This window comes from Nelumbo nucifera, chromosome 3 (genome assembly GCF_055504915.1).
Source record: "Nelumbo nucifera cultivar China Antique chromosome 3, China Antique-T2T, whole genome shotgun sequence".
Classification (NCBI taxonomy): Eukaryota; Viridiplantae; Streptophyta; class Magnoliopsida; order Proteales; family Nelumbonaceae; genus Nelumbo; species Nelumbo nucifera.
In genome coordinates, this window is record NC_142651.1 from 92245715 (window position 1) to 92261058 (window position 15344).

The 15344-nt window shown below is 36.7% G+C and overlaps 1 protein-coding gene across 1 annotated transcript in view; it reads left to right on the forward strand.

Annotated features, from left to right (window-relative positions):
* The window catches only part of COQ3 (coenzyme Q 3), a 54493-nt gene that overhangs the window by 18453 nt on the left and 20696 nt on the right, over positions 1-15344 (forward strand). The window contains exons 3-5 of the mRNA XM_010275164.2: positions 2653-2731; positions 8922-8999; positions 10142-10190. Coding sequence (XP_010273466.1) covers positions 2653-2731; positions 8922-8999; positions 10142-10190 — 206 coding nt within the window. The remainder of the gene's footprint in view (positions 1-2652; positions 2732-8921; positions 9000-10141; positions 10191-15344) is intronic.

Here is a 15344-nt window from a genome sequence, read left to right on the forward strand (position 1 = left end):
CATTCAGTATGAAAACCTTTTAGTAAACACGAATGGGATAGTGGTCTAATGTATTATGTATTCTCCCATTGTATAGCCTTTGGTTGTACATGGGTCTTTTTTTTTTTTTTTTTCTATTCTAATGAATTGGTACTTTACCTCTTCTCAACAAAAAAAAAAAGAAAAGAAAAGAAAAAGGTTTTGACACTAATACAATACAATGTACTTTACCTTTTCTCAAAAAACAATGTTACCTAAGGTAAGGAATTAGGTGGGTTGGGAATTGGGAGTTTGGAAGAAAAAAAATATTGCTTTATTGGGGAAATGACTGTGGAGGTTTCCTAAGGAGAGTGGGGCTTTGTGGCCTTTGATGATCAGGAGTATTTATGGCATGGATTCCAATGGGTGGGATTCTGGGCCCCCCAGAAATCTTACTTCGAGGTATCCTTGAAAAGCTATTTTGACTATTTTGCTTATAACACCAACAGTGGTATTCTGGTGCCTTTGGTAAGAAATGCACACATTTTCAAGAGCAAGATTTCTTTTTGAAGATAAAGAGAAAATTCATTAGAATAAAAAAGAAGTGCAGCAGAAGGTGATAAGATGTCACCAAAAGCCTGAAAGCCATCTTCAAGAGCAAGATAAGTTCTGTTGATTCCATTTTTCAGAAAATTGTGGGGAAGATGTTCTCTTGGTTGTCTGGTCACTGGTTGTTTAAGGGTGTAGGTTTTGAATCCTTTTATGTACAGGATGATCTTTTTGTAAAGCAGGGTGGGGATCAAGGTTAGAGGGAACAGTTTTTTCTTGTTTCCTTAGTACATCATCTTGCTGTACATTTTTTGTTCATACTAATACAATTATACTTTACTGTTTCTCAAAAAAAAAAAGTTATTTTTGACTATATTGCTGACTTTCTCTTGTTTCATTAGATATGATCCACAAGTGGGGAACAAGGTGTTATTTTGCGAGGATCTATGGTGGGGAGAATCCCCTTTTTGCAGTCTCTACCCTCGGCTATATATAACATTTCTTTGACTAAAAACAAACCCATCTCTGATGTGATATTTTCTATTCAAGGTAGCATCGCCTAGAACTTGGGTTTTAGAAGAGGTTTGCTTAGAGAGAAATGGAAGAATCTGTTAACCTTATATCCAGTTTGAACAGTTTATTTCTTCCTTTCTTGGGTTCAGATGAGAGGGTGTGGGCTCCTAGTTGTCTGGCTGTTCTTCCAGTTTCCTCTTTTGTTAGAGTTGTAGAATCTGCCACTTTATCACCCCTTTCATTTTCCTTGGAATTCTTTGTGGATTGGTCCATACCCCCCTAAATTAGTTTTTTTCTGTAGGGAGGCCTCTCTTCAAATAATCAACAGTTCAACACATGTGATTGCCTCCAAAAAAAGGAAAAATTGGTGCTTGTCCTCACATGTGTGCATTCTATGTCTCAAGAGCAGAGAAAGTCCCAATCATCTTTTTTTTTCTCTTGCCCTTTCCCTTGTAGAGTTTGGAATCATTTCTTTTCTCTTTTGGCAAGAGTTGGAATGCCTCGCAATTATCTTGGACTTGTTCTCACAAGATTTGTTGGGGTGCTACCCCAAAAGAATGAAGTTGCTTTTGCTATGAAGGCCTTTGCGGAGTTCGAGAGAAAGAGGAAGGAAGAGAGTTTGAAGAAAGTAGTAATTGAGGAGGGAAGAAAGAAGTGGGATGAGGATGTTGATCGGCAGCATGGAGTGTTCAAGGGCGAGGAATAGGGAGATTATGTCAGGGGTTCTGCAGTTCAAGGAGTTGGTTGAAGGTGTCCGGAAGTGTGCTTTTTGTTTTTGTGTTGTTTGGCTGTAATCTAGTGTCAAAGGTAGTGAGTTCGTGTTTGTGTCTGTTGCTTTCTCTTGGGTGATTTCTTATCACCTTTCTCTTGTATTCTCTTTTTCTTTTAATGAATTTATCTTTATTCTTCAAAAAAAAAATCTCATGGTGTATTGTGGGGGGAGAGAAATGCAGGTCTGTTTGAAAGTAAAGAGTAAAGTGTGGTATGTGAAGAATTGCTCATTGAATAATGGTATGTGAAGAATTCTGGCATATTATATTGAATTCTGCTGTTGATAGACCACAGAGAGTTGAAGGCTCTAATCCAAGGTCTTAATTGATTGCCTTACAGAATTAGAGGGTCACGCTCATTGATGGGAACTGTAATGTGGTCATTACATGTTTCAACTCAGGGGAGGGACCCTCCATGGAGACTCAGATCATTGGTTAGGGAACCCTTGTTTTTTTTTGGTAGAATTCTAAACTGCTTGTTCAGGTGGATTCCCAGATCTGTCAATTTCTTAGTTGATGGTTTAGCCAGGGCAGGTGTTGCTACACGGGTGTAATTGGGGATGCCAGGTCCAGGGGCTCTTTTGTAATCTGATTTTTATGATTTTAATAAAGTATTGTCAGCTCTTTTCTGTTTCTTTGTACTGTGCCTTCTGCCTGTTAGGTAGGTCAGGTCTCTTTTATGATAATTAATACAAATTGCTGTTGATTTCATAAAAATGGCTTCACTTAAACTGATATGACTATGAAAACTCAAATTATTCCATTTAACCATGAAAATATGCAAAGACATTTATACAAGTCAACTAAAAATAGAGGTTATTGCTTGAGATTTTAAATACTAATATTCTTACATTCATTTCAGAAAGGATCCATCTTCTGCCAAGCCTTTTGAGGGACTAAGAATTGTGGATGTTGGTTGTGGAGGTGGGATTCTGTCGGAGGTATGCATCCTATGAATTCTAATTGCTCTCTCTCTCTCTCTTCAAATTTCTTTAGAAGGGGATACACATTACGAGATTGTCTCCACGAAACTTTTGCAAAGAGTACATGTTTTTTTCCTGATCTACATGAAAAATGCATGGTGAACAACATTTACAAAATTATGGGAGTTAAGCATTATTAAGGCTTCCCAATCATTCCCATATTTGCCTGCCACCAAGTTAGGGAAGAAAGATTTGGGTCTCTGTGGTGCCTCTTAAAGTGTGGTTCTTTGTTTGGGAGGCTGTTTGTTGCTGCATCAACACATTTGACAGGATTCTAAGGAAGGGCCATTTGACAACATTCCCTCTTTCCCTAGCAAAAAGATTTGGCTCTCTGTGGTACCTTTTGGAGTGTGCTTTGTTTGGGAGGCTTCTTGTTGCTGCATCAACACATTTGACAAGATTCTAAGGAAGAGGAAGGGTCATTTGTATATTGCTCCTCGTATTTGTGTCATATGCATGAAGGATGGGGAATCTTCTGGCCATCTTTTGATCAACTGTGTGATAGCCTGCATTATTTGGCAGTTTTTTCTTGATCTTTATAGCAGTTACCATTGGGTACCTCTTAATTCAGTTGAGGATTTTCTTAACCAATGGCCTGGATGCAAGTTAGGCAAGAGAGACATTATCTTTGGGAAAGCAGCGGTTCGTGCTGTTATGTGGTGCATTTGGGATGAGCGCAACAAGAGAATTTTTGAAGGTAAGATGTCAATCTTAGAAGAGCTGAAAGGAAGAATCCAGTTCAGAAGTATTTCTTTTGGGGACTTGGAGAGAAACTTGAGGGAAGTCTTGAGGTCTTCTGGTGGGATAGATTCCAACAGTCCCATTTTATCTCCAAGGCCTCCTGAATTTCTTTTACAGTTTGATGGGAGGTGCAGAAGGACGTTAAGCCATAGGGGACAGGCTGGGATTAGGGGCTGCATTTTAAAGTTCAATGATGACCTGGTTTGGGCTTTTGGTGGTTCAATTGGGGAGGCGGAGGCTGTTGAAGCAGAAGTCCGTTCCTTATTGATTGGACTGAGATTTGTGATGGCTCTTAACATTACCTCGGTAGTGGTGGAAGGAGTCTCAAAGTTGGTGATCCATTGGATGAACAATCAGGAGGATGACCCTTGGAGATTTAACAGTTTCTTCAGTGAGGTTAAGGAAATCACCTCTGACCTCTATTGTTATTTTAGATGGGTACCTCGGGAACTCAATGGTGTGGCGGATGATTTAGCTAAATCTAGGGTGCGAAGGGATGCTTTGTATTGTGATATTACATTGCCTGTATAAATGTTGAGGGTTGTTTTCTTGTGTTGCTTTTGTTTTTGGCTTTTTGGCCGAATGTTGTGTACATCTCTTCATCTACATGCTTCCCCTATCTTTTTGCAATGAAAGTAATCTTTGTTCAAAAAAAAAAAAAAAAAAAAAAGGACGAAGCCTTTCCCATATCTGCTCTATTGAACTTCTTTGAATTCCTTCAAACTAGAGTTCCAATCATCGTCATCAAATAGACGGTCATGCATTTTCATGGAGTTGACAAGTGAACTTTATAAAAAAATTCTTGTTAATCTACTTTCAAATTCCACAAGATACAGAGAATGGAACTGTCTTCTCTTTCAAGCACAATCAATTGGATTTGGTATTAGTGATGGTGTGTAAGAAAGGAATGAGGCAACAAGAGAGGGAGGTGAAGCCTTAAAGTGCTCGATATCAGATGAAAATATTCAAGCATAAAGTTGTTGACATATATTTGGTCTTCACCTGTTTGGAGGTGGAGAAAGAAGATCTTATAGGAAATCAGATTGTTATTGACAATCTGATCCTACGCGCGGGCCCATAACACCTCATGCCTACGCGCGGGCCCATAACACTGTATGCCATCTCGGTTGCTAGAGTGTAATGCCCCACATCAACTTTTGTTTCCTAATGTCCCTTTGTTCTCTACCCCAATGTGTGTCTTTGGATGTTGTTGCTTCATTCATGACTTGTCTCCTGCTCGTGGTAAGCTTGACCCTTGTGCTATCCCTTGTGTCTTTCTAGGTTACCCTTTATCTCAAAAGGGGTATCAATGCTTTGATCCTGCTTCCCGTAAGTACTATGTTTCCATAGATGTATCCTTTTTCGAGAGTGAACATTTTTTTCCCGTTTCTCCTTAGGGGGAGAGTAGGGTTGAGGAGAAACACAACTAGGTTCAACTACCTCCTCTATTTCATGCTTTTCTTTGTCGCCACAAGGACCAGCATAGTTCAAGAGCCGTGGAGCCTGAAACTATGCTGTCAACATCATTAGACTCTCCAAAGGCAACCTCCTTAACTAGGTACACTTGTTCCTATTGATATGCCTGACCCTCTTGATATTGATTCTCCTTCTATTGATGATCTTGATGTTCCTATTGCTAAGAGAAAGGGTGTTAGGTCTTGTACTACTAATCACCTTATCTCCCACTTTGTTTCTTATGATCATATTTGACCTTTATATCATGCTTTTCTTTTCTCCATTAACATTTATGTTCCTAAGAATGTGGCAAAAGATTTATCCATACCTGAATTGACAGATGGAATGAAGGAAGATATTAATGCCTTGCACAAGAATGGCACTTGGGAGTTGGTAGATCTTCTTGAAGGAAAAGAACTAGTAGGATGTAAGTGGGGTATTCATACTTCACAATGAAGCATAGGGCTGATGGTACGGTAGAAATATACAAAGCCAGACTGGTGGCAAAAAGGTTTACACATGTGTATTGAGTGGACTATGCAGAGACCTTCACCCCAGTAGCCAAGATGAACTCTATTAGGATTCTCCTTTCACTGTCAGCTAATCTTGATTGGGATCTTCACCAATTGGACATTAAAAATACTTTTTTGAATGGTGATCTAGAAGAGGTGTATATGACTCAAACCTCTGGTTTTTGTGCCAAAGATAGTGGGTAGAAGGTCTACAGGTTAAAAAATCATTATATGTATTGAAGCAGTCACCTCAGGCCTGGTTTGGTAAGTTTCATTTGGCTGTACAACAGGTGGAGTTTAAACAATGTTAGTAAGATCATACTTTGTTTGTAAAGAGAGGGAAAGGGAAAATTGCAACTCTAATAGTATATGTGGATGGCATAATGGTAAAGATCTGGGTTCCTTACATTATTTCCTTGGGATTGAAGTTGCCCACTCTCAAAAGGGCATCTTTATTTCCCAAAGGAATTATGTTGTAGATCTATTAGAGGACATAGGCAAGTTAGGGGTGAAACCAATTGATTCACCCATAGTTTTCAAGGCACCAAGGCGATGCTAGGTGACCATGGGGCGCCCAGGCGCCTAGGGGATGGAATTTAAAAATAAGAAGCCGATGGTTTCTACCCCTTCTGAACTAGTTTTTATGGTTTTATGTATTCTGCACTTTTGTGCTTGTGTTTCTTGCAGTGTTTCTTAATGAGAACAATTACTAAAATAAAAGAAGAAATGAAGAAGAAAAGTAAGGGGCGGAGCCCCTGTTCTAGACCTAGAAGAGCTGGTAAAAAAATATTAGAATAAAAGAAAAAATATAAAGAAGAAAAGAAGGGGCTCCGCCCCTGTTTCAAACACCAATAATGAAAACAAAAAAAAGCTGAAAAATGCAAGAAGTTAAGAACAAAAGAAGGGGGCAGAGCCTCTGTTATTGACCCAAAAAAGCTGGTGAAAAAAAAAAAACTGAAATAAAAGAACAATATGGTGAATAAAAGAAGGGGTGGAGCTCCTTTTTCAGACACCAATAATGAGGGAAAAAAGCTGAAAACACGCAAGAAATTTAAGAACAAAAGAAGGGGGCGGAGCCCCTGTTTTAGTCCAACAATATGATTCAAACCAGGAAAGGAGAATGGTTTTAGTCCAACAAAAAGGAAGTGGAGAAAAATGGGTGTAACCATTGTTTTAAACCAGTGGAAAAAAGAGAACAAAATGGAGGAAACTGATTAATTCACCTTGACTTAGAGGACTGTGTCGGAACGATGGAGGGCTGTTGTTCTCTCCTCTTCCTCAGTTCGATTTTTTTGTCAAAGTGAAACCCTTGAGATTATTTTGTTTTTACTTACAACAAAAACATGATAACATGCAACATGTCCTATTATAAAAACTAAAACCAACCAATAAAATATTATATATTTTATATTTATTTTATTTAATAAATTTTGTATATTATATATGTGTTTCAGTCTCCTAAGCATGCGCCTAATATGTTTTTTCTTGGCATTTGGGCGAGGCGCTTTTTGAAAAGCACCTAGTCACCTAGGCGCCGCCTTGACAACTATGGATTCACCCATTGACCCTAATCATTAGTTGGGTGGCAGTTAGGGGGAGGCTATAAAAGATTGAAGAACTAAAGACTTGTAGGAAGACTTATATCTGTCCATGACTAGACCTGACATTGCTTATGCTGTGGGTGTCCTCAGTCCATTCATGCATAACCCCAAGACTATACACTTTGAAGCTGCAGAGAGGATTCTTAGATACCTTAATAAGTTCCTAGGGGCTGGTTTGTTATTCCAGAAGCATGGGCATTTGAAAGTTAAGGTGCATACAAATGTTGATTGGGCAGGGGCAGTTGATGACAAAAAGTCTACCAATGGATATTTTACTTTTGTGGGAGGAAACTAGTCATCTTGAGAAGTAAAAAACAAAGTGTGGTGGCCAGATTCAGTGCTAAAGTAGAATACAAAGTTATGTCCCATGGAGTTGCTGAAATCATGCAGATAAAAGAACCTGTTACGTGAATTGGGTTTTCCAGTTAACAATGCTATGCCTCTCTATTGTGACAACAAAGCTGCCATCAACATTGTAGCCAATCCGGTCCTCCATGTCAAGACAAAACATATTGTAGTGGACAAGTATTTTATTAGAGAGAAACTTGTCAGTGGAGAAGTGTGCACTCCCTATGTCAGCTCAGAAGAACAACTTGTCGATATCTTCACCAAGGGTCTCTACCACTTGTGGCATAACGATTTGTGTGACAAGTTGGGCATGATTGACATCTATGTCCCAACTTGAGGGGGGGGGGGTTAATAGATTGTTTTATGTACTATAAGTGATGCAAGGGAAAATTTGTCTTTTTGGTGTCTTTTAATAGTTGCTCTATATATATTAATAAAATCTGGTGCCGCAGATCTATTGGAGTTCGTAACTCTTTCTCCTCTCTTCTCCCTTCTTTCTTCTCTCTTTCTCTCTTCTTTTCTCTTATTTTTTCTACTGTTTTTTCTTCTAATAAGAAGACTCGACAGAGGAGAATGAAGATTAAGCAGTATTTTTTTATGAGGTAAGAAAAGTGAATAAAAATGGGATGCTAAGTAAGGTGATTGATAGAGAAATAGAGATAGAAAGGTGATGGGTGTGTTCTACATAGGGAGAGAAGAAGCAGCTAAAAGAATATTTGTTAAGCTTGAGCGAAGACAAAAGGATTGATAGAGGAGGAAGAGCAGAATAGAGAAGAGGACCTTTTGAAGTTGGACTAGATGTTTATAATACAAGTTGGATTAGGACCTTTGAAGTTGCCCTATTGCAAAGACAAGAAAAGCAGATAATGTAAACAATGGCAATCCTGCATGCTAGTCCTACATATTCTTTGGTATTGAGCTTCTATACTTCCCTAAGAAGGGTCTAGCCTTTTGGAGTTGCTTTATAATGGTCATTTTTCTTCTCCTTTCTTTTCGATTTTTTCTGTCACTAAAAATAAATTGCGAGCTTTATTTATTTTTTACTGGTAATGTTGGAAGCATTGTCGATAAAATAAAAGAATATTATGTCTGAAGCAGGCTGACCCTCTTTTAGGCTAGCCAAAGTAAATGCTTCTTATTCCCTTCATGGCTGGAAGTAAAATCAGAACACTGGATCAAATGGAACTTAATTGTTGAAAGTTTTGCTGTCTGAAAGAAGACATTTATATATACCTCTAGTGGATGTGCTTACATTTCAGTTAAATGTTCTTTTTCTCCAAGAATATGTGTACATATATCTGAAAAGAATATGGTGTCATTGAAAGAAATTAAATTAACTGATATGGGATGGTATATATGAACATATGCTATGATAATGTGTAAACATTGGCCTCACCTCGCTTTCTCTCATTTATTTTTAAAATCATGTTTAAGCTATTTGTGTGGATCTTGGATGTAATCTTCTAATAATGTTTTGTTATGTTTATACAGCCTTTGGCTCGCATGGGAGCTACTGTAGTGGGCATCGATGCTGTGGAGAAGAATACAAAAATTGCAAGGCTTCATGCTGTACGTGAGTTTCTATCTTAAGACAATGCACACACAGATACACACACACACACACACATATATATATATAATTTTTTGGTGGAAGACAGAGAGAATCTGAGTCTTGTTTTCTTGATGGCAAGTGTAGATCAGTAGATTCTTCTTGTTTAATTTGTGGCATATTTATTATTTGGGTTTATCTAAAAATGCTGAAAAGGTGGTAGGACAATATTTATCTTAAGAAAGAGATCTCTACCCAATAATTCCTACTGATTATTGGCTGTCCATTTTTTGAGTTTCTTTTTTATAGGATCTGAATGTATATGATCTGTGCATATATAGAGTCCCCACATTTTTGGAGGGTTTCTTGCCCAACTTTTACTTGAATATTAAGACAAGCTCCTTACCATTTATCAAAAATAAAAAAATTCCTATGCTTATTTTATGGACTTGGTTATCATAAATAGAGCCATCATGTAGGCATGATTGACTAAAATTTCCTGGACAGTGCTGTGTTCATCTTGATAAAGGTGTGCAAGAATAGTCAAGTTTAAATTAAACCAGCATCATTCTGTCAGTTGGCTGGTGAAGATTATTTTTACTACATGATGTAGTGGATCATGGTTTCTCTGTGGAGTGTCGAAAAGTAATTATTTTCTGGATTGGTTGGCTGGAACTGGTAGGGAGGTCTGAGGCTCTGAGCTTTATGGGGACCTCATCATTTTGGGTAGTATGGTTTCTGGAATGTACCATTAGAGTTGATTGCATTTTTTCTTGTTTCCCTTTTGTCCTAGCATCCATAAAGGGCTCGAATGCTTGATAATTGTATTAATCTTTTTTCTAGTTATGCTCCCTACAAGCAAAAATATATATATTTTCAGTAGTTTAATGTATGGTTGTTCTCTTCTATAGGTTTCTTTAATTACCTTTGAACTAGGCTACCAAAAAAATACCTTTGAACTATGGCATAGTGTTCAACAAAGTTATTCTCTATATTTGCTCTCTTGTTAGAATAAGCTTTGTTCAATATACCAGAAACCAGAATCTTCATGTGACATTTTTTTTTTCTGTGCCCTCTTTTATTTATAGAACGGTTATTCTGTCCTACATTAAATAAGTTTCAGATTTTTGTGATGGTTTTCATAATTTTTCAACTTGCACAGGAATTGGATCCAGTAACTTCATCAATTGAATACTGTTGTACAACTGCAGGTACATTCCAAATTGCCAATTGCGTTTTTCTTATAAGTTTCTTAATCTATTGTTGCTGATGTAGTTCTGCTCTTGTTTTGTCTTAGCAATTATTTTTGTGACCTTTTCTTTTTCTATCCTTAAGGCAGTGGAAAATGAATGTTAGTCATTTTCCACTGCCTATCTTGAGGTCAGGATGTTGCAATGCCCCCAATAGTTACTGAATAAATAAATAAAAATCGAATGTCTGGCAATAATTGCTGGTGTGGGCAACCTTACCCAGTTTTGGAAGTTTGGGGTAAGCCAATTCCTCCCAGAATAGGTGCCTTTTGTTTAGAAGCTTTCTTAGAAAAAAGTAACACTTGCTATTTGTTTCAAAGAAAAAGGCCTAATTGGTGTTTGTCCCCGCACTGGTGCTTCTTATGTAAGGATAATGGTGAGAGTTGCTATCACTTATTAATCTCATGACCTTTTATTTCTCAGATCTGGAGTTGGTTTTCTCTCTATTTGGTTGCAGGTGGATCCCCCCCACCCCCACCCAATGTGCAGAGCTTGTTTACCTTCATTTCTGTTAGAGGATCAAAGAGGAGAGGTAAAATTCTGTGGAGATGTGTAAGAGCAGCTATTTCTTGGATAGTTTGGGAGGAAAGAAATCAAAGAATCTTCTCTGAAAGAGAAAGAAGTAAAGTTGTCATCATTGAAACAATAATTGTTAAGGTGATTCATTGGGTCAAGACAATAAGTCTGGTTCCAAGGCATGGCTTGGTTGGTAAATGGGCATTGAAGGTGAGAGAGGGGAAGAGAGCAATCATGATCCTAGAACAAGACTCAATTCTTTGGTTGAAAGGATTCATTGAGGGATCGATATACTTTGTGAAATAGAGTCAATAGACTGGATGGAAGAGTCGACTGTCAGTGGCAAGGAAGTTCTTTGAAGCCATCCTAAAATGGAACAGTAGAGGATGGCTCATAGAGGTCTTATAATCCTTTGGAAAAGGGGAAAAAAAGCAGTTGATATGCCTACTGGAAAGAAAGATGAATGCTGGTTGGAGGGTGTTTGCAGACAAACTCCAAGGCTCCATGCTTCTAAATAAAAAAAAATGAGAAAAGAGGGGAGAGTAAAGTTGTCGAAAGAGGTGATAGAAATATTGACTCGAAAATGGTATCGACATCAAACAAGAAAGAAATTGATTCAAATGCTGATATTTGAGCCTAACAGAGATCACAATTAGCAACTCAACAAAAATAAATAGGTTAGGATTGGAGGTGAAAAAAGACATTTGGGAATAGAGTCTCATATTATTAACTGGAAAGAACATGATTAGAACTGTGTCGGAAATAGTAGTAGAGAAATTAAAAATTAACTCTGAAGCATTGGTGACTCCTTTTAGCGAGATAAGGGCAAAATTGGATGTGGGTCTTACAGAGGTTGAACTAGCTTTGGTAGAAACAGAGAAAGGGCATCATCGTAAAGAGGTGGCGCATGTCATGCAATGAAGTTGAAATTGCAAAAGAAAGCTTCATAGTTAAACTGTTGGGGCTTCCTTTCAACTTGTGGAATGGAACAATCTTACCAGGATTGTTAGAACCCTGGGTGAGATCCTTGAAAGTTTTGATACGAGTGATCTGCATACGGTGAGAGCTAGGATATTGTGTGAAACTTGAGGATATTCCAAGATCATTGGCTCTCTGTGTTGATGGACTGAGGAAGATATGGCTGGTGACAAGAGTAGAGGTGACACTCTGGCTTCATTGTCGCAAGTAGGAAGACAATGCTGATCTGGCCAGGGTGAACATACATAGAGGAAGAGAGGGTGATGAGGGAAAAGGAGCTTCCTCTTCACCTTATGTGGGAGTTGAATAGTCAAGCCCCACAAGTCGAGTAAATGCATTGGAATTTAAGGAAAGTTCAATTTTTTTTTTCAAAATAAATAAATGTAGCTCGAAAAACTTGGCAACATAGCAAGCCTTGTGATAAGCTACAAACTTCTAGCCTATCCAAGTATTGATAAACAATTGAAAAAATAGAGCACATATTGGTATTACTACCAACTACGCCAATCTGTCTAAAAATACATTGTTATTGGTGCATATCAACATATTTGTTTGCTAAAATTTGGTTCCACGATATGTACTTGATAGACATTTTCAAGAAGGTTGATACACTAATTTCATGAAAAAATGTAGCCAGTTAAACATTTGAGAACATAACAAACCTTATGATACTAAGCTACACACTTCTTACCCATCCAAGTGTTGATAAACATTTGAGAAAATAAAACGCATATTGGTATTACTACTAGGTACGTTGATCTATCTACATAATACGCTATTATTGGCCCATATCAGCTTATTTGTTTGCTAAAATTTGGTTCCACACTATGTACTTGATAAAAATTACTAGTGATTTAAAAGGCGTGCCTGAGGCACACCTAGGCGCATAGGCGAGGTGCATTTTAGGGTATGCACTTGCCTAGGTCCTAGGCACAACCCTTTTAAAAGGTGCATGCCTGGTGCGCCTTGCGCCTCAGCCCAGGCGTGCACCTTTTTTTGTGTCTAGCGGTTGGGTCGGGGGCTCCAGCTCTAGAACCCCATGCCACCCCTTGTCTCAAGGGATGTGGCACAAAGGCGACTCAGAGAGTTAGGAATGTAATATATTTTAGCTACTTGACGTAATGCAGTTGAGAAAAAAAAGATTGTGGGTTTTATATGCTTGAAAATGTTTTATATATTTGATTTTATTTTTAAATTCTCATTTGAATATGCTTTACATGTTATATTTATGTATTTTAATTTTAGATAATAGGTTTTTTAAAACATTTATTTTAAAATTTAAGTTTATATTTTTATTAAATTATGTTTAATATTTTTTTTATTCTTTTTGCATTTTTTGAATTCTTTGGCATTTTTTTTATTTGACATTTTTTTGATCTTTTAGTTTTTTTTTTTTTTTTTTTTTTGCATCTTGCTTAAAAAGGTGCATGCCTCGCCTTGTGCCTTGTGCCTCAGGCATAAGTTGACCCCTACACCTTGCGCTTCTAAAAAATTAGTCTAGACATTACTACCAGGTACACCCACAAGGTTTGTTATTCCCAAGTGTTTGCCAACTACATTTTTTTCATTAATTTAGTATATCAACACTCTTCAAAATGTCTATTAAGTAAATACAGTGGACCAAATTTTAGCAAATAAATACGTTGGTATGGGCCAATAATAACGTATTTTCTAGATAGGTCAGTGTACTTGGTAGTAATACCAACATGTGTTATATTTTCTCAAATGTTTATAAACACTTGGATGGGCAAGAAGTTTGTAGCTTAGTACCAGAAGGTTTGCTATGTTCCCAAGTATTTGATAGCTACAGTTTTCAATTAATTTAATGTATCAACTCTCTTCAAAAGGTCTATCAAGTACATATCATGGAACCAAAATTTAGCAATCAAATACGTTAATATGGGCCAATAACAATGTATTTTATACACGGATCGGTGTACTTAATGGAAATACCATTATGTGTTCTATTTTCTCAAATGTTTTTCAATACTTGGATGGGCAAGAAGTTTGTAGATTAGTACCACAAGGTTTCCTATGTTCCTTAGTGTATGTCAATTACATTTTTTTTTCATTAATTTAATGTATCAACCCTCTTTAAAATGTTTATCAAGTACATATGGCGGAACCAAATTTTAGCAAACAAATACGTTGTCATGGTTTAATAACAACGTATTTTCTAAACAGATCGACATACTTGGTACTATTGTATTAGTACTAATATGTGTTCTATTTTCCCAAATGTTTGTTAACACTTGGATGAACAAGAAGTTTGTAGCTTAATATCACAAGGTTTGCTATGTTCCTGAAAGTGTTTGTCAACTATGTTTTTTAATTAATTTAATGTATCAATTTTCTTCAAAATGCGTATCAAGTAAATATGGTGGAATCAAATTTTAGCAAACAAATACATTGATATGTGCCAATAACTGCGTATTTTCTAGACATATTGAAATACCTAGTAGTAATACCAATATGTGCTCTATTTACTCAAATGCTTATCAACACTTGGATGGGTAAGAAATTTGTAGTATAGTACCACAAGGTTTGTTATGTTCCCAAATGTTTATCAACTACATTTTTTAATTAATTTAACGTATCACCATCTTAAAAATGTCTATCAAGTACATACTGTGGTATAAAATTTTAGCAAACAAATACATTGATATAGGCAAATAATAGCATATTTCTACACTAATCAATATACCTGTTATTAATACCAATGTGTGTTCTATTACTCAAATGTTTATCAACAGTTGGATGGGCAAGAAGTTTGTAGCTTAATGAAAAAATATACCAATGTGTGTTCTATTAATACCATAAGGTTTGCTATGTTCCCAAGTGTTTGCAAGCTACATTTTATCATTTAATATATTAATCCTCTTCAAAATGTCTATTTAGTACAGCCCAAATAGACATTTTGAAGAAGGTTGGTATACTAAATTAATGAAAAAATATAACTAGCAAACACTTGGGAACATAACAAATCTTATGGTAATAAGCTACAAAATTTTTGCCAATCCAAGTGTTGATAAACATTTATTGGTATTATTATTATAGGTACGCCGATCTATCATCTGTGTAGAAAATACACTGTTATTGGCCCATATCAACATATTTGTTTACTAAATTTTGGTTCCACTGTATGTAGTTGATAGGCATTTTGGGGAGGGTTGATACACTAAATTCATGAAGAAATATAGCTGGTAAACACTTGGGAACATAGCAAATCTTGTGGTATTAAGCTACAGACTTCTTACCCATCCAAGTGTTCATAAACATTTGAGTAAATAAAACATATATTGGTATTACTACCAAGTACGCTAATCTGTCTAGAAAATACGCTGTTATTGGCGCATATCATCGTATTTGTTTATTAAAATTTGTTTCCACCTATGTACTTGATATACATTTTGAAGAGGTTTGGTGCTCGATACACTAAACTAAGGAAAAAAAATAGCTTGCAAATACTTGGGAACAGAGTAAATCTTGTGGTATTAAACTACAAGCTTCTTTCTCATTCAAGTGTTGATAAACATTTGAGAAAATAGAACACGTATTGGTATTACCACCAGGTACGTTGATCTGTCCAGAAAATACATTGTTATTGGCCTATATTAGTGT